Genomic DNA, 18,665 nt, shown 5'->3' on the forward strand with positions numbered 1-18,665 from the left:
ATCTGTGGAGGCTTCCATATTGAAATCTTGGTCTCAACCGAACTTCAGATCAACCTTACAGCCAGCCCACTTAGTGCGACTCCCTGTTAGCCTGCTAGCTAGCATTCTGGTTGACAGAAACAGAGCCTCTGCCTGCCGAGCTATCTGTCAATCAAATGAGACGCACCAATCAACTTTCATCCTAAATATAATCCAAACGATCGTGGTCCAAAAAAAATTCTGCCCCTGTACAGTGGGAGCACAATAAGACACTAGCTAATGAGACACGTTTGGTGTTTTGAACCAGGCTGTAAACCAGTTTATTTCTAGTGTCAAACTGGCTGTTTAACATGTGTGCAGACAGGAATTCCAGTGTTCCTGCAGCCAGCCTCAAGTGGACACTCACGGTATAGCAATTTTTTGCACTTCCAACTACATTTTTTAGGACAAGAGGTTGCCACTTGTTGTCTAAGCAGAGGAGAAAGAGGGAAGAGTCAACTGCTTGCAGCCGGCTGGCGGTGCCTGCCGCCAACTAGCAGTCAGGAGGTGAAATTACACCACAAACTACTACAATAAAGTAAATTATTGATTAAAAAATTGATTCTGCATTTTAAAATATCGATACAGTATTGCCCCGCAAAATATCGTGATATATCAGTTTAGCAATATTTTCTAACACCCCTATTCAGTGTTGAATCTAAGCTGTATGCTATGAGGACTATAGTTGTTTTTTGCAACATACCTGCTAGGCTATACTGTGTCCCAGCTCAGGAGTTTTGCAGCAAGACATGGCATGATGTCCCTTTTTACAACTGCCATTCAAAGGACTGTTTGTCTAGCTACACCATCTATGTTATCAATATTTAGCATTCTCTGCAGGGCCAATGAAAGTTTATTTCTCTGTTAAATTCAGAAGCCAGTCTTTTCTGTCTAGCATGTGCCAGGATTCATATATTTAACAGGCTATGGCAGTTTTTAAAGATTAAGCTAAATTAAAGCAATAATCTTACTATTGTAATTGGTGACGTGTCTGTCTGTGTATCTGTCTTGATTTGCATGCTACATCGTTACTCTAATTATCCTTGATGCCTCTCAGAAGACTTCTTGGGTGCACTGATTTGAAACTGGAGCTATGAAATATCAGAAGTAACAGACTTTCTTTAAAATCCCAAAATGTTGCGCTGAATCATCATTCAAGGACTTCTGCTATATTTCATTTACCTCATAAGTAGGATGTCAGAGCACCGAGACGCTGAGCTCATTTGCAGAAATTTGGGGAACAAACACCCCTTTCCATGCAACTTGTCCTCATTGCATTAAGCATCCATTGAAGAGGATGGTAGCGGCACCACATAAATGGAGTAAAGATTAGCCTACTGTCTGCAAGAGCTGATGGAAGTGTGCCGCAATTTTTATGATGCACAAACTTTCAAGAGATCCAGAAACAATTTCTCTGTATGACTTTAAAATATATGATGATAAATTATGTGTAAACAAGGTCTGAAAAAAGTTACTTTGACATTGCTATTACTAAGCCATAACCAATAGTTAAAACCATCTGAGACTCCCAGCAGAATCCATGCAAGATGCAGGTGAGATTTGACATACCTGTGCAGGTGTGAGCAGGAGTGGTAGCATGTGCTTATGGTGTTAATAGTTAGAAATCTAGCGGGAGGGGCCTGGAGCAGGATTATGAAAAGGGTCCCGTGCAGGGCTCTAGTCTTGTCAAAGAAATTATCTTATAGTTTATTTCCCCCCTGCATAATCATGCTGATGTTTTGTTTTGCTCACAAAATTAAATTCAAGCCCAAGAAAGACCAAGCAACTACAAAACAGCATTTTAGGATTTGTCATCAACAGAAAATTGGAGTGTATGGAAACAAATTAGGTGAAAAGGTTTTTACTGTGTTCCAGCCTATTACGTATTCACTTTATTTCTTATCTTGGATTTAACTAAGAAATTCAATCTTTTCATCATGCTGAATTTTTGTTTGTTTTGAGGGTTTAACAGAAACCACTTTAAAAAGTGAGTCAAATGCAACTTTGTTGTGGCTGAGCAAAGGGCAATCCAGTAGTAGGGCAATTACTTTGAGAATTTTGAACACGTTCTTTCCTCTACCACACATCGGATGAGATCATTGTGTGACTTATTTCCCAAGCACTCTCTTTAGTTTAAGATCACTTAGGCAGATTGACATCCAAAACCCCCAAGGGTGCAAGAAACTGACTGATTCAGGTGATCTGCTTGATTTAATTACAGGGAATAGCTCCAACCAAGTTGTTTTGAAACAAATTATGTGTAACTTCTGAGAAAAGTTGAAATTTTCAGCTTCATTTCTTTGATTTTTGTTTTGCTCACATTAATCACAGTTTTGCAATACAGATTATTGATGTCATCGTGTTTTCCTTTCTGTGTAACTGCTCTTTCCTAGTGCAATTAACAACTGATTGTAAGGTGTTTGGTACTCTCTTTATTTTGAGGCTTTCATGTGGATAGCAAGCATCTAGCCATTTTGTGAGATGAAGAAACTCCATGACAGGAAGAGAAAAAGAGATAGGAATGTTTTCATTTGGGTGTTTTGGTATCCAGGCCAGATAATTAAGTAGCTCTTTTAACTTGTCTCCTCTTCAAGACCTCCAGATGTGCTCGAGTGTTGTCAGACAAGGTGTGTCGCTCTAACACGTCCGTCCACGAGCAGCTGCGCGGATGTGCTCATTTATGCGCGCACCCATGGAAATCAAACTGTTGTGTTTTACATCAACAAACCTATCCACCTTAATCTCCCTCCGTGTTGTGTCACACTCCCACACACACCGCGGTGTTAGGCGGTCAGTTCACTGCTCACCCTCAGGAATGCAGCTGCACTCAGACTACACCACACATAGACACACACTCATAGGCACTCTGGTCCCCCTCTTCTTTACTGTCTTCAGCTGGAAAGGTTTAGAAAACTAACTTACACAAATCCCTGGGAAGGAAACCATAAAGAATGGATTTGATGTGAGGAGGAAAACCACAGTGCTGCGTGAATTGTGATAATGACAGACAGGACACTTCCTGGCTTCTTGTTTTGAGAAGAGATACTGATCTCAAGTAGTGTTACCTCAGATTGTCAGTATAGCCGGGCTAGTTCAGAGATTACACTGAAGGGCAGAGGAACAGCGAGTAAGACCGGGAAAACACAAAACTGCAAATAAGAGCGTCAGAGAGCCACCCCCCACCCCGTGCTTATCTCTGTGCCCATCGTCTGGGCTTTTCATCAGCACACCAATTGTATACGGACCATGAGGATTGCCTATGTTTTATACATTAGCTCTTGTTGGTTGTTGTGAAAGTGTCACTACATTGTTGAGGATTTTATATAATCAAGGTGTACTATGCACGCACACACTTACGTTGGTGCAGTGATGCTCTGCACTCTGTCCAAAGCCTCCGTGTTTCAGCGTCTGCATTCCTTCATGGCACAACCACCTCCAGATGTTATCCTCCTATACTGTACCCATGAACATATTTTTTTCTAAAAAGGCAGGGAACCCTGGCTTGGGTTGGATTTCCCCCCATAAAGCTACTTTATTTGCCAATGTTTTTCATCTCTTCAAAAGACTTTGACGAGGGAGCCCCTCAACAGAGCATTCTGGATAAAAGATCAGGAGAGCCAGACCTCACAAACAAACTTTCACTGTCCTAAAAGACAAATAGCAGCTTGAAATATATGACTGAGCAGTTTTATAAAAGGCAAGGAAGAGAGGGAGGCAGAAGAAAAAAATTAACAGGACCATAATAAGACCAACAGGTGTTAAATGTGTTCTGCTGTCACACAGAACATACTCTGAAATATAGTCTTCATTTAGTGACCGATGGGATCACATTCATAGTAGGGCCTCTGTTTCTCACTCTACTCTGTTCCAAATAGCTGTTTGTGGCTAACTAATGCGAATACCAGGAATGCACCCTTTTTCTACTGTTGCACTTTACATCTTTGTTTTGCCTTCTATCCCACAACCACCTTACCCCCTGTGATGGCAGACATGACTGATCTGCAGGCTTGTCAGGTACCATCAGTGCAAATCTGGTGCCATGTGACGCCCTCGGCAGCTTGCCAAAAGCTAATTGTGCTAATTGGCGAGCGCCAATCCTGTAACAAGGCTTTGAGAGGCGACCCACCGACACAGATGAAAGCGCTCGGATCTGTCTTGTGTCAAGGACCTGTGGGTAATCGGTGCGTCCGCTGACCTGCAGGCCGGAGGGCAGGACCGCAGTGCTGTGGCCAGCGTGTGTGTGGAGAGGAAAGAGGATGTAAACTGGAGGATCCATTCATTCAGTTCTGACTGTCAGGAGATTAGAATGGCATAGTTAACGCTTGTGTCTGATTCTATTAAGTTCACATTAGCATATTAAATATGAATACAGACACAATTAGATAGATGAAGATTTCATATGAACTTTTGTCAACATCATTTCTCTATTTTTTAGTTATTAGCTGATTTTTTGGTTACCTCAATTCATGAATATCTAGGTGGACAATATTTCATCTATATGATTTTGATTTTTTTGTGGATTCTGTTATCTCAAAGCATGTCTCTTGATTGTGTGAATCTGAAGTGTGTCTTAAGATGTGGAAAACAGTGGAGTATAAATAATCCAATCTCAGGATTGATGAGCACAGAAACCAGACAGAAACTCTCCCAGGGGCTTTAACAGTCACCAGGTCATTTTACTTTTGCAGCTTTAGTTGTCTGATAGCCTTAGCTTGGGCTGGAGGGTGGGGGATGTTTTGTGCTGGCTGTCTACAATGGGAAGCGGTTTAAAAAAATGACAAACATATGCCTCTGTTTGCTTCTTCAGCTGTGTGTGGGTTTTCTAGGCTTGTGCTTATGAATGCAACATCCTGGAACATCAGTTTTTAATCTCGAAAACTTTTAAGAGTTTTCACACAGTAGATTAGGACTTTTGCAGGATTGTCTCCCCTAAAGACCAGTCTGGCCAAAGACATTAAGGTCACCTTGAATGTAGAGAAATAACATGTAGTTGCTCAAAAAAGCAAAGTCTGGGGCCATGTTGACATGTCAGAGATAAGAAGATGGCATTTTTAATTTTTCAGCAATCAAAAAGGTTAGATTATAGAGATTTAGCCAAGTTTATTGTAATTTAATAACATTTTAGAATGTTCTGCTCAATTATTGATCAATGAAATTTGAATAAAGATTCAATATGAGTATCTAGACATAGTATAATGTTATGATACATCGATGGACTATACAGAAAATGATGCCCTATCCTTTGATCACTATGAAACGTTAAATTTCACCTCACACACTCCAACAGATGTTTGGTCAGCAGTTTTCCTTATTAATTGTGTAATTTATAGACGGTAGTGACTTCATGTGAGCCAAGCTCTTGTTTGGCCACCTTTATGTAGCAAAGCCAGAATGCAGACAAAGACCAGATCACATTTTTTATTTTCATTCTTTTCTGCTCAAAGAGTATTCCTACTAGACAATTTGTTTAAGACTTCACCGAAAGAGGGCAGCCCTGAACCCAAATATTGAGTTGCTTTACTTGAATGAGGTAACTAACATGGAAATCATGGAGTGAGGGTGTTACTTGTGTTGTAGGAGCAGTAAATTAACTCTCTACTGCCTGAACTCCTCCCCTTCAATGAAAAATGTGGAAGACTATTTTTGAAAGGGTATTTAGACGATCTTGTCTCTTCATAGTAACTTCTGCAATGTAGGAGGGGAGTGAATTTTGTGGTTTCACATTCTGACATCATAATGGTATGGTTCATGTACTAAAATTGCGACTTTTCATCACAGATTAAAGGAACCATCTGTCAGTGATCTGATTTTTTGCCCTGGGTTTGATAGGATTTAATTAAAAGCTGAATCTAAGTGATTGAACTGTATATTACTCCTGTCCTTTGTACTGTAATCAGGTGTGAAATACAATATTAGCTCATTTTTCCCGCATTCCTTGATTTTATGTCTGAAACTTGACACATCTTTGTTTGCATATCCATTCATCCACATAACACAGTCATTACCTTACTGCTCAACACTTTTTCCCTTAACCTGATTGGCAGTAGTGTTATATTAAAACGTAACTAAGCAGAAGAGTCCATCAGTCAAGAGTGCTGGGTTTTGGTTGCTATTTGCTGTTCGTAAAGAAAGATCAAACATATCTCGCCCTTTTTTTACCTTGTTACACCTGACGGCTCATATTAAAGTGTGTACGCCAGAAATCAGATGAATGCACAAAATACTTGGCAAGTCACTCTTCCCCAGTGCAATGTAGCTACATGAACATGTAAACTGTCTGAGTTTTGCAGACATGGCTGCAGGGCAAAGGGAATTACACTGTCACACAGAGGATATGGAGCTGCCGTGATATCCTCTTGGCACATAGTTGAAGACCATCCAGGTGGAAATCGGTATGCTCTGCCAAGTGGAAAGTGGGGAGTGAGGTAGTTGCGTGGGAGGTGCTCATCTGCATTGGAAAGCATTGTCTTTCATGTATACAGTATATGGCTTTACGTGTTGTAGCTGTCAAAGGAAGAAAAGGTTGTTTGCAGAGCTGGGCTTGGGAGATGTTAAGACTTGTATGTATTTGCTCACCTGTACATTTTTGAAAGCTGTGTGCACATCTGTCAGTACTTCATTTGTGCCACACAGCAAAGACACGTGTCAGCGAGATTTGATTTGTATGTTGTCCCTCTCAGTGTTAAAACATTCACTCTAATTAGGACAGAGTGATCTTGACTGGGGCCGTATGTCCATTCAAATAATAAAGTTTGGAAATGTCAACACTACAGAAATATATTTAAAAGCTGAAACAGCTGTTGATTTTACTACGTGTAAACGTTTACAGTACAAGTCAGAGTAAACATTCTAATCTCAATTTCAAACTACTGTTTTTTGCAAACTTAGAAAATGGTGGGTGAGTGCTAGATGGGGTCAAAAAGTATCCAAAACTATGTTGCCAGAATCAGGTGCTCTTCAGGATTAGAGGACAAAGATATAATTTAAAAAGTGCTATATAAATAAAGTTATTATTATTATTATTATTATTTAAAAGGGAGCAATGACTTGCCTGTTAACTTATCAAAAAAAGTCCATAGTATAGATGGCAGTTAGAACTGAGAATCTGAGGCACTCTGATGTAATGAAAATACTTTATTAAACAGGGATATGCTGTTTTTGCAACCAGTGAAGAAACTGGATGTTTTATATAAAGAGTAAAGAAAGGGTGGAACAAGCGGGCATGAAAGCAAACATGAAGGTGAACCCTTTTCTCTCTTCTCCAGAGATGATAGATTTTATATAGAGAGAGAGATTTAAAATGTTACATTAGTGTAAAGACTGAAGAGGCTGAGTTTTGATGTAAAACTGCTTTCAATTAGATTATATCCACAGATTGTTCAACCCTAGTTTAAAGAGCTGAAGTTTTAGGTCTAAACATTGAAATATTGGTATCAGTATTGGTTTCAGTTGAAATGAATTTGTAAATATCAGCACAGTGGATATCAGCAAAAATCCAATCTCAGGAATCTCTATTATGTATATATGTTATGTTGTGTCTTTTATGTTATCTACATGATACTTTATCATGCTCTAGGGCTACCTGAACTATACTTTTACTGAGTTTAAACAGTGCTTACATATTCTTACATTTCAAATGGATAAATAGTGGGTTAATTTGGCTGTTTTTTTTTTTGGTTATAAAGAAAAGAATCAATTTTCCCGTATTTAATCTACCTTTCACTTTTCACCTCCATGTTTTTTCTTTGTCTTTTTTTCCATCTTGTCTATTCTTGTGGTGAATTGTTTGTATGCTGTCCACGCTGTGACCAAGTCTCATTTTCCATGAAGACCTCAGAGAAAAAGGTGAAAGTTAAGTGTAGAGACTGGATGTCGTGAACAAGAATAACTAAGGCAGATGTGCAGACTTTCGACTTGAAACATTTCTGCTTGAATTCTTTCATTATGTTGGAGTGGATCTACTGAATTTTATCTTTTCTCAAAAAAAAAAGGAAGAAGAAATTGACTCATCTTTACAATACATCCATATCAATCCTTACAACTGTGGCTCAAGTTGTGATTACATTTTCTTAAAATCTAAAACCAGGCTGATATATCTCAGTCCATCATTTGAATTTTTGGTCTAAACTTTAAGATTCAAATGATTGATTTCCTAAGGAAACTAAGTTGCTGACTGCATTATGAAGTTACAGTGTTACATTGTCATTTATCAGATACTTTTGTCCAAAGTGACACACATCTAAAAGTAAGTACAACACAAGCAAAGATCTAGACAAGAGGAAACAACATCAGTAAGTGCTCCGAGTCCAATCAGACATCGGTGCTGCCGTGCATTGCTGGAGAGACAATGTGCACATGTTTTTTAGAACCTTCTTGTTTTTTACAGTACACCTCAGCAATGTAACAAGCAATCACAAAGAGCTGGGCACAAAACCCCCAGAAGTAGAGTGGGACAGACCAAGCCCCAACTTTATTTCGGAGACTCATGCCAGACTTGTTCTCAAAGGATCTAGGTCTTCAGCATTCTCTCTAAAGTTTTTGGGGTATTTCACTGAAAGAGCAGTAATTGAGAGTGTCTGTGCAGCTAACAGGGGAAGGAAAAACCAACCCCAGAGGCAGCCATCCATCTTCCTCTCCTAAGGTATCCTTATCTCAAAGCCTAACTGTTGCAGTTTGTAGCGTGTGCTGCATCGGACAGTTTGACTCTTCAGCACAGTTTATGTCTTTATCACAGTGACTGACAAGACAAGTCCCCTGGGCTGTCTGAGCCACACAAGACACTCCTCTTCAGCTTCCTCTGATCTGAGCTCCATTAAAAAGATGTGAGAGAAGACTCAAAAGAAGAACAAATATTGTGTCATTGTTAAAAACAAACAATTAAGGTTGACTTAATGATATCTGCACAGGTTTTATTTCAATAATTAATCTGAACTATCTCGTGAGCCACTTTCATTTAGAAAATTTTAAAGCTGCTGAAAAGTCAGTGACTGAGACTGTAAGGTATAAATGCCTGCAGGAAGCAACAGGTTGTTAGATTTGTTGTAATTCTTTTTTTCCTTCATGTAATGTTAACGATGTTCTTTAAATAAGTGAAATACCTTTTGTACTTAGATTGTGTCTTCCTCTTTTCTTCACAAACATCCCACTCTGGGAACTGCTCAGTATTGTTTGTTGGAACTGATGTGGGTGGTGTGAGCCATGCAACCCTGCCACCCTGCTCCAGTGTCCTCGCCTGTCCCCGTCTGGCCTGCCCACCCCTCCACCTCCCTGCCGTGGTGTCCTTTCTGAGGGCCAGCTCCTCTGAACCCAAACAACAGTTCCATTTGTTTTGCCAGGGCTGGGAATGCACTCAGCCATCTTTAGCTGTGTTTCTGCCAGCCCCACTGGGTGCCAAACCTGTGGACCTTACTCATATGCCAGCTCTTCCCTTTCTTTCTCTTTCTTTCACTCTGTCTGCCTCAGTTTGTGACGGTGCCAACGTCCAAGTCCTGCGCCGAAGGGTCCTGAGAAGGGACTGTCTGTGCGGTGATGTGACAGGGAACGTACTGCACTGTGTACACAATAATCAGTGAATTGACTACATTTTCCCTTTGATATTTGCACTACCTTCATGATTATATCAAATCAGTTGAGCAAAATTCCTCACAGGTTTTCTGTTGTATCTCATTTTGTAGATTCATTTTAACCTTCAAGGCAATACCTCTGTAAGTCTTTGTGACTATGAAGCCCAAAGCAAAGACTTTCTCTTTAAGAGCTGGTTCTGCAAACTTTCTGTCATCTAAAACTGTGCATGACTAGCTGCTATAACTCTGCCATAATCTTTTCCTACTCCTTCAGTGGATGTTTATTCATAAATGTATACTTTAGTCAATTTAGACCCCAATCTGATATCTGCAAGGCTTTTGTCTTAGATCCACAAGACAAGCCCTGCCTATTAACACTGCTTGTATATGAAGATTTATATGGAGTTTATTTTATTAATTCGATTTTTTCCAGTAATATTTGATCATTTTTGGTAATAGAGTGAGGAGTATTCTGTTGAGTTAGGTTTGTATTTGTACAGAGTTTTTTGGTTCAATTAGATGCTGTACAGCCAAGTTTCTCAAAAGGTATGTGCTTGCTCGGAATAAATCCACAAGAAGAGGATAAGGAAAAACTAAACATATCATAATTCATCAATTTGACTGATAAAGATTGCCTCAGGTTTTACTATATATTCTGCATGTGTATTTTAAATGCAAAACAAAAAGCTTAAACATGTATCTTGTGGAAATAAAGTCATATTCCTTGCCCCCTTGTCATTTAATCTTGACATAACAGTCGCACCAATTACGTTTTTCATCACAATACTAAACATGAACATTTTTACTAACCCAATAATTGTATTTTCATCCATTTAGTGTTGGTTTTTGTCACTCAACAAACTAAAAAATGAATATTTTTTCATCTATTTGCAATTGAGCAGCCACTGCTCATTGGAGACAGATAGGCCATGGATGAACCATTAATGCCTCGTTGCCAAACACTCTTCCATCACTGTTGTGTGTGAGATGAATGAGTGAGTATATGTAAACACTGCACAGTGTCCCAGCACTCCTCACAGTGCAGAACCAAGGAAGAAACCTTCAGAATGCTATTTAAGGACTCAAGGAAACACAAGTCACTGATGGCATCTATCATTTCTGAGATTTGGTTGCAACTATCCCTTTAAAAAAGATGCTGAAACTTTTACTCCAAAGAACAGAATATGTAAATTTCAAAGCAAGATAAACAGATTGCACGCACCTATATGTAATGTCTCATTTAAGCATGCTAGTCTAATATATATTTACCTTTGTGAACTATTTGTTCTTTGTGGAGAACAAGCATGTACATTATCAAACATTTAGGGCTTGTGTCTTTGGCAATCATTTTTCCCGAGATGAACACAACTTCAGTGTTTAATCTTTCTCTTGATCTGAGGTGTCCAGATTATCATCTCCAGAGTCTCAGTCATATTATCAAACATGACAGCAGAGAAAGTGGGTGAAAAGGTATGGTCAGGGAGGGTTTCCTCGGCTGAGCGCAGAAAAGAAGAAAGGGGAGTAATCTGCTCTGTCTGGTACATTACCCATGAATGAGGCCTGAGCCTGTCAGGGGACTCATAGAGGATGCACTCTGGCCTCCACAGACAAAGAAAGGGCATGGCCAGTCACTTTGTAGCACTTAAATCCACCGCTCCCGTTTCCCCACATTATTCACTTCAGTCATTTTTTTGGCCTTTTTTCCTGTTAGATTTTTGAACCCACGTCTTATCTTCAATAAGTGCATGACCTTTAGCTTTTCATGCAGTATTCCTCGGATTGTTTTGGAGCTTCATGTAACTTTATCTTAATTTACATCAGAGGCAACTTTGAAAACCTTACATATCTATAAACACATTCTCAATAGAGAAATTTATCAAAATAAACCAAAATACAGAGGATTTATTGCTATCCTCCCCTTATTTTCTGTTACATTATTCAGTGTTTCACTTCATCTGGTCTTGGTGTCAAACCGAGCATCACCTGCTCTCCTGCCCCTTGACTTCTTATCTATGTTACTGCCCAAACACCTTGTAAACAACTGGTCATTTGATCCACATTCTCCATCTCTCTCCACTTTTAGAACCAAGTGGCCCCTTAATGGGGATGTCCCGGCTGGCGTGGGTGTGTCCAGACTTGTCATACAACATTAGCTCCTACCACAACACCCCCTCCCCCCAATACAAGAGGTGCTCTCCTGTGAATCATGGAGTTGCCCATGCTCATCTTTCAAGTAAATTAGGCAGTGTTATCATCTGGGATTTATTCTTGACAACAGTTACCATGCAGGAGATCTGATTATAGCCCAAGACCAGGTTTGTTCATGGCTTATTCTGTGGTTATGATGTCATGAATATAAGACATGTCCATGACCTCAGTGAAACATGTTTATATGCCCGGCTTAATCCAGGGTACCAGCAGGGAGTGTAGCGTCGGCATACCTCTACATGTGCATTATGAGCTCATGACATGCAGCATTACATTGATATGATTAAAGTTCCCTTAATCTGCCCCTAAAGTGTGTCATTACAGGCACAAAACACTGCACATTAGAAAAGGAGACATGGTAGTAATGATAAAACGTACTCTAACAGAGGTGGAGCTCAGTTTGTGGTGAGCTAATCAGCTGTAATGAAAGAGTTGGAAAATGCCTTTACCTCAGGTGCATTGGGTGCCATAATTCAGTCAAATGTTTGATAATGGCATGGTGCCTCAGTCCAGAATGGTTCTGCATGCTTACATGAGTGTTATCACAGCAGTATTAGAATGTGAAGTAATGTTTTGGTTTTATTGCACATTTTAGTTCAAATAATCACTGTATGCACAGCTAACATTATTCAGTATCTTTTAGAAATTTAGTCCACTGATCTTTTGCTGAGACATCCCTAGATATTATTTGTTTTTAATTGAAGCAAAGGTTTGAAAGAGATGAGTTACACAATGCAGGATGCATAAGAGAAAACTCAAGTAGGTGTCATTTCAAGGCCGGTATAGATTCACAGGTTATTCCAGAAGTAAGGGTCCTAACATGTTCATGATCTTTGAGCGATAATGATTTTGCTAGGACCATATTTGGTTACACACTGGGCTGAAATGCATTGTTTGGCACTCAGCTGGGCAGCTTTGGACTGCTCCAGTAGATTTGATCTGCAGCAAGAAGATGCACCGAGACATTTTTGGACGTTTTGTTCTGCAGTGCAACACAACTGCAACACAGACATTGACTGCAGACAGCATTGTGTGGGACTTGGCAGACACCCCCTAAAGCGTCTTTTGAAAAAGGTTACCTTGTTTGCCCCTTGAGCTATTTTCGCTCCGTCTCTCTGTCTGGACTCGCTAGTCTGTGAAAATACTCCTCACTAACCTTACCTCCTCCTTCCTCCCTCCTTTCCTCCCTCCCTTCTCACGTCTGTCATGACATCACCAACATCAGGTATCCAAAGCAGACAGCAGTAAACGCTGTTTGTTTAATAAGCATTATTAACACACCTGCTTCAGCACATTCCTGATTACATGGTCTAATGGGACGGGCACTTCAAGTAGGATTAGTTGAGCCTGGGGGCCTACACCTGAACCTCAGTCCTACTCTGATATGCAATGGTCTCCTCTCTCAGACAAAAAGGGCTGTGGAAAAGTCTATTGTTTTAACATGCTATTTGATCAGATTGTTCAGTCACCAAAGGTTGTGATCTGTCTTTTTATATGATGTAAGTTTTGAAATTAAAGAAGTAAAGTATTGACTTGAATACCTGATTTTCTTCAGGTTCCACGGGTTATACAGGTATATCTCAAAAAATTAGAATATCATGAAAACGTTCAGTATTTTCGTCACTCATTTCAGAAAGTGAAACCCATATATTATATAGACTCATTACACATAGAGTGAAATATTTCAAGCCTTTATTTCTTTAAAATGTTGATGATTGTGGCTTACAGATAATGAAAACCCAAAATTCAGTGTCTCAGAAAATTAGAATATTACATAAGATCATTAAAAAGGGATATTTCAAACAGAAATGTCAGGCCTCTGAAAAGTCTGTTCATTTCTATGCACTCAGTACTTGGTTGGGCCTCCTTTTGCATGAATTACTGCATCAATGCAGTGTGGCATGGAGGTGATCAGCCTGTGGCACTGCTCAGGTGTAATGGAAGCCCAGGTTGCTTTGATAGCGGCCTTCAGGTCGTCTGCATTGTTGGGTCTGGTGTCTCTCATCTTCCTCTTGACAATCCCCCATAGATTCTCTATGGGGTTCAGGTCAGGCCAGTTTGCTGGCCAATCAAGCACAGTAACACCATGGTCATTGAACCAGCTTTTGGTACCTTTGGCAGTGTGGGCAGGTGCCAAGTCCTGCTGGAAAATGAAATCAGCATCTCCATAAAGCTTGTCAGCAGAAGGAAGCATGAAGTGCTCTAAAATGTCCTGGTAGATGGCTACGTTGACTGTGCAATTCAGAAAACACAGTGGACCAACACCAGCAGATGCCATGGCAGCCCAAATCATCACTGACTGTGGAAACTTCACACTGGACTTCAAGCAACGTGGATTCTGTGCCTCTCCACTCTTCCTCTAGACTCTGGGACCTTGATTTCCAAATGACATGCAAAATGTACTTTCTTCTCAAAAGAGGATTTTGGACCACTGAGCAACAGTCCAGTTCTTTTTCTCCACTGCCCAGGAAAGACACTTCTGATGTTGTCTCTGGTTCAGGAGTGGCTTGACACGAGGAATGCCACATTTGTAGCCCATGTCTAGGATTGGTCTGTGCGTAGTGGCTCTTGATGCACTGACTCCAGCCTCAGTCCACTCCCTGTGAAGCTCCCCCAAATTCTTGAATGGATTTTGCTTGACAGTCCTCTCAAGGCTGCGGTCATCCCTTATGCTGGTGCACCTTTTCCTACCACACTTTTTCCTTCCACTAAACTTTCTATGAACATGCTTGGATACAGCACTCTGTGAACAACCAGCTTTTTTAGCAATGACCTTTTGTGGCTCACCCTCCTTGTGGAGGGTGTCAATGACTGTCTTCTGGACATCTGTCAGGTCTGCAGTCTTCCCCATGATTGTGTAGCCTATTGACCCAGGACTGCCCCTGGCCAAAGTGAGGCCCTAAGCAGACTCTGATATGAGGCCCTCCGACACTGCCCCCCATCCCCCCAACATACTCAGTTAATATTTGTACAAAATTATCTCAAAATGGGGTGCAGGTGGCCCAGTGGTTGAGGCGCGCCCCATGTGCACAGACGGCCTGGGTTGGAGTCCGGCCTGAGGCCCTTTGCCACATGTCTCTCCCCCACTCTCATCCCTGTTTCTGGCTCTATCCACTGTCCTCCTCTATCAAATAGAGGCACAAAAATACCCAAAATGAACCTTAAAAAATTATTTCAAAATAACTACAAGAAATATTATTACTATAATAATTAATACAAAGTCTTTGCAATTTAGTCTGAGTTAGCTGAATATAAAAGACACAGTTCGTAGCTGTATTTGAGTCATTATCATGGCTAACATACCAAAAACTACCACAGACTTGTGTCTTTCAGCAAAACTAACTTTTATCTGAAAAAGTCACAAAAATTAACATGCTTTTAATTATCACAAAAATAATGTTGATTTCCATTCGTCCTTTTTTTTAGGGTAAACACTGTGGGTTATTTTTATTTCATCATTAACATTAATCCCACTTTCTTAGCTATGTATTTTATTGGGGTCTTTTCCTTAAAATTAAACTAGCATAAACCAGTAATCTTGCCCCCTCTTTCCCCCTCAAACACAGCCCTGGACCCTTCCCCTTCACTCACACACAGCAGCTCATCCGTTTGCTTCTTTCTCTTCCTCGCTGGTTTTCTTCTTCAGTGTTATCATCAGTGGCCTTTCTTTTATTAAATCACCTTAAAATATGCATTGTCTTTATTTAATTTTACCCACAATCTCATGTTAAAACAGCCGATCTGTGTGAGGAAGATTGACGACGTCAATAAATTCCAGATCAGAGCCAGTGTGAGAAGTTTGTCAAGTTTTTATCATAATTTCACAAAACTAAATGATGTTAGAAGTTAATGTTTAACAAGAGAGGATGCAGAATAACGGATGACAGACGCGATGAGAGTTTCTGTGCTGCAAATAGGAGCGAGAGAGAGAGCAAGGGAGAGCGAGCAGACACTGCACGCACTTCATAGATCATGGATGGCGCTGATCTCCCAAAATATATATCTTTAGGGTTAACGTACTAATGTTCAACGGTCAGGTAAAGTTTGTTTGGTCAGCTTTGTAGTATTACCTGGATCATATATATTTAATGCAAACACCAGACTGATGTGCATAGAGAGAGAGAAGAAAAAAAATCCCCTCAGAGTGAGGCCCCTCAAAGGTGATGAGGCCCTACGCGCTGTGAGTAATTTGCCTATAGGTAGGGGCAGGCCTGTGAGAGACCATTTAAAGGCTCAGGAAACCTTTGCAGGTGTTTTGAGTTAATAAGCTGATTAGGGTGTGACACAATGACTTTCCAACATTGAACTTTTTCACAATATTCTAATTTTCTGAGACACTGAGTTTTGGGTTTTCATTATCTGTAAGCCATAATCATTGGCATTTCAATAAATAAAGGCTTGAAATATTTCACTCTGTGTGTACTGATTCTATATAATATATGGGTTTCACTTTCTGAAATAAGTGACAAAAAATATTGATGTACCTGTACTTCCTGTACTCAAAGAAATGACAAGATTGGAGTCTCTTGTCTTTTTTCTTTTACAGCTGTTACTTTAGGGATGTACAATATTGTATTTATGTTGATATCCAATATGTCAATAATTACAAATTCATTTTGGCTGATATCGATATATGAATGTAGTTCAGAACTAAAACTTCAGTTTTTAAAACACACTTTTAAGTGTGGAAGGATTTTTGCTGACAAGGTCTGTTGGTCCTGCCTAAAACTCCATACATACTCCATACATATGGCCAATATTTACAGCCTATACCGGTTCTGAATATCAGCGAAAATTTTCATACCAATAATGAACTTTTTAAGCAAATATCTGCTGATACTAATATCATGCTGATAATATTGTGCATCCCTAGTTACTTTGCTAATCAAAAGTCAAACAGTTTTTCGTTTTAATAGATGAGCACAGCCTAAATTATTCAAGCTTGTGTACCTTAATACTTCTGGGCTGAAGCCAAACAAGATTTTTTTTTGCAGTGTAATGTTTTTTCTATTTTCTACTACCCTTTTACTCAAGTTATTCTGGAGATGATAGGAGCGCGCTTGACATACTGAGGGTGTCCAAATGTTACCTGTGATGAACCTGCTTTGGTGCTTTACGTATGTCACTTTGAGTTAAATTTTGCTTTTAAATAACCTCCTCCTCACCCAAAATGGTATCAAAGAATTGCTGAGCCGCATTAGTGAACACCAGAATTCAAATTCCTTCTGATGAGTTTGTTTTTGGTAGTACATGTTTAGTCATGCCTGATGTGCATTTTGCTCTGTTGCTAAGTACAAAAATAAAAGAAAATCTGTCTGTTTCCCACACACAACATATTTCTATCCAGTCCACAAGTGGGAGGTTGTAATTGTTGTCAATTTTGTTTCTGAAACTGTGGGCATAGCACAGAACTGTCTCTGTACCAATGGTGTACCAGATTTGCAGAAGCACCTTTTCATCCTGTTTTATCATTGTGGATAAGTGGGGACAGATTTAAAGCATTTCCCCCAGTGTGCCATCTTGTATTATACCATGAAGGAGCTGTGGGATGATTGTATGGCGGTATGGTTTTTGGTGTTTATTGGCAGACTCAAAGCAATTTTTGAAGAAAGGGACAAAAGTCAACCTTTTTTTCATTCTTAATTTTTGAAAAGTTTTTTAAGGACTGTCTGTTCAGCATCAGTATCAGCCAATGTTGGCCCTTTTGAAAAACATTAGCCATGAATTGATGTCAGGAGCATTTGTTTATCTGTTGTGTCATATCAATTTAATACTGGCATTTAGCAGATCTAACAGCTCATTTAGAGGAGAGATTTATCATCAGGTAGAAGATTAGCCTGTGGACAAACTCTGATCTGTTGTTGTAGTCAAACATGAGAGAAAACAATGGCATTATGGGACTACTACTCTTAAAGAGGTCAGGCCAGGTGTGGGAGCATACCAGTTCGGCACTTTGCCACGTCAGCCTTGGCCCTGTACTGCTCTGGCCTCCTGATGGCCATCCTCCAGGCCTGCACCAGGCCCGTGACACATCTCTCCAGGTATCCTCCCAGCTGACACCTCCACCTAGCCCTTGGAACCCAATACATGGTGAGCTGGATCAGGTGTGCCAAGTGCCTGTAAAAGCACTAGGCGTACCTGATCCCGCATCAGGCAGCTGACCCTTGCCATCCTCACTCTCCTGAGCACATCAGCATTAGACGCACGGTCTTACCAATGATACTCATATGTGGTGATTCAAAACTTAGTGTTGGCATTTGCTGCTCTTATTTTTACAACCGGTGCATCTCTGATTTTTTTTATGTACAACCATTTTGAAAAAAAAAGGAATATTTCTTATTCTTTGTCCCTGCATGCATTCTCCTTGGATGTGGCATGTAATGCAAGTATTGCCATCGAGTCAGTGGCTCTCAGGTTTAATAAGTGATTTGGAGGAAATGCACTAAGTGTCTAGGGACTAAGTCTATGACTAAGCCAGCCTGGATGGTAAAATGTTAATGTTGCGATACGACCAGAATGACCCTGTGTAGGTTAGCTTCCATGGTCTTTGCCTAATGCATGCACCCTGCAGCATGGCTGGTCCTCATTGTTGACACCTTCTCAAGCTCTGAAGCTGCTCTGTCACAGTTTCCAGAAGAAAACTGTTGTGACTCTGCTTTCCAGGAATGCAAACACAGAAACAGGGTCCTTTTCTTTTATTAGGGGAAAAGGACAGAAATCTTTGATTTGCCAAAGCATTTAAATGTGTTACCCTACCTACTCTATTTAAATGACTCTTTGGTATCTGTTGTGCAGAAGGGGCTTTCCACTATACAAAATTTATGATATTGTTTTTCTCTTTTCTTTGGTAATCCCAGCCTGTGGAAAGATAGAACC

General features: G+C 40.1%; 1 protein-coding gene across 3 annotated transcripts in view; it reads left to right on the plus strand.

Annotated features, from left to right (window-relative positions):
* LOC121509664 (ADP-ribosylation factor-like protein 15) overlaps positions 1–18,665 on the plus strand; it is a 130,594-nt gene that overhangs the window by 83,020 nt on the left and 28,909 nt on the right. The window contains exon 5 of one of the 3 annotated variants that reach the window (XM_041787231.1): positions 9,481–10,188. The exons of the other annotated variants lie outside the window; for them this stretch is intronic. Within the exon in view, the coding sequence (XP_041643165.1) occupies positions 9,481–9,525 (45 nt within the window). The 3' untranslated portion in view covers positions 9,526–10,188. Of the gene's footprint in view, positions 1–9,480; positions 10,189–18,665 lie in introns of those variants that run through there. 3 annotated transcript variants of the gene reach the window in all.

Source organism: Cheilinus undulatus, linkage group 5 (assembly GCF_018320785.1).
Source record: "Cheilinus undulatus linkage group 5, ASM1832078v1, whole genome shotgun sequence".
In the NCBI taxonomy this organism is placed as follows: Eukaryota; Metazoa; Chordata; class Actinopteri; order Labriformes; family Labridae; genus Cheilinus; species Cheilinus undulatus.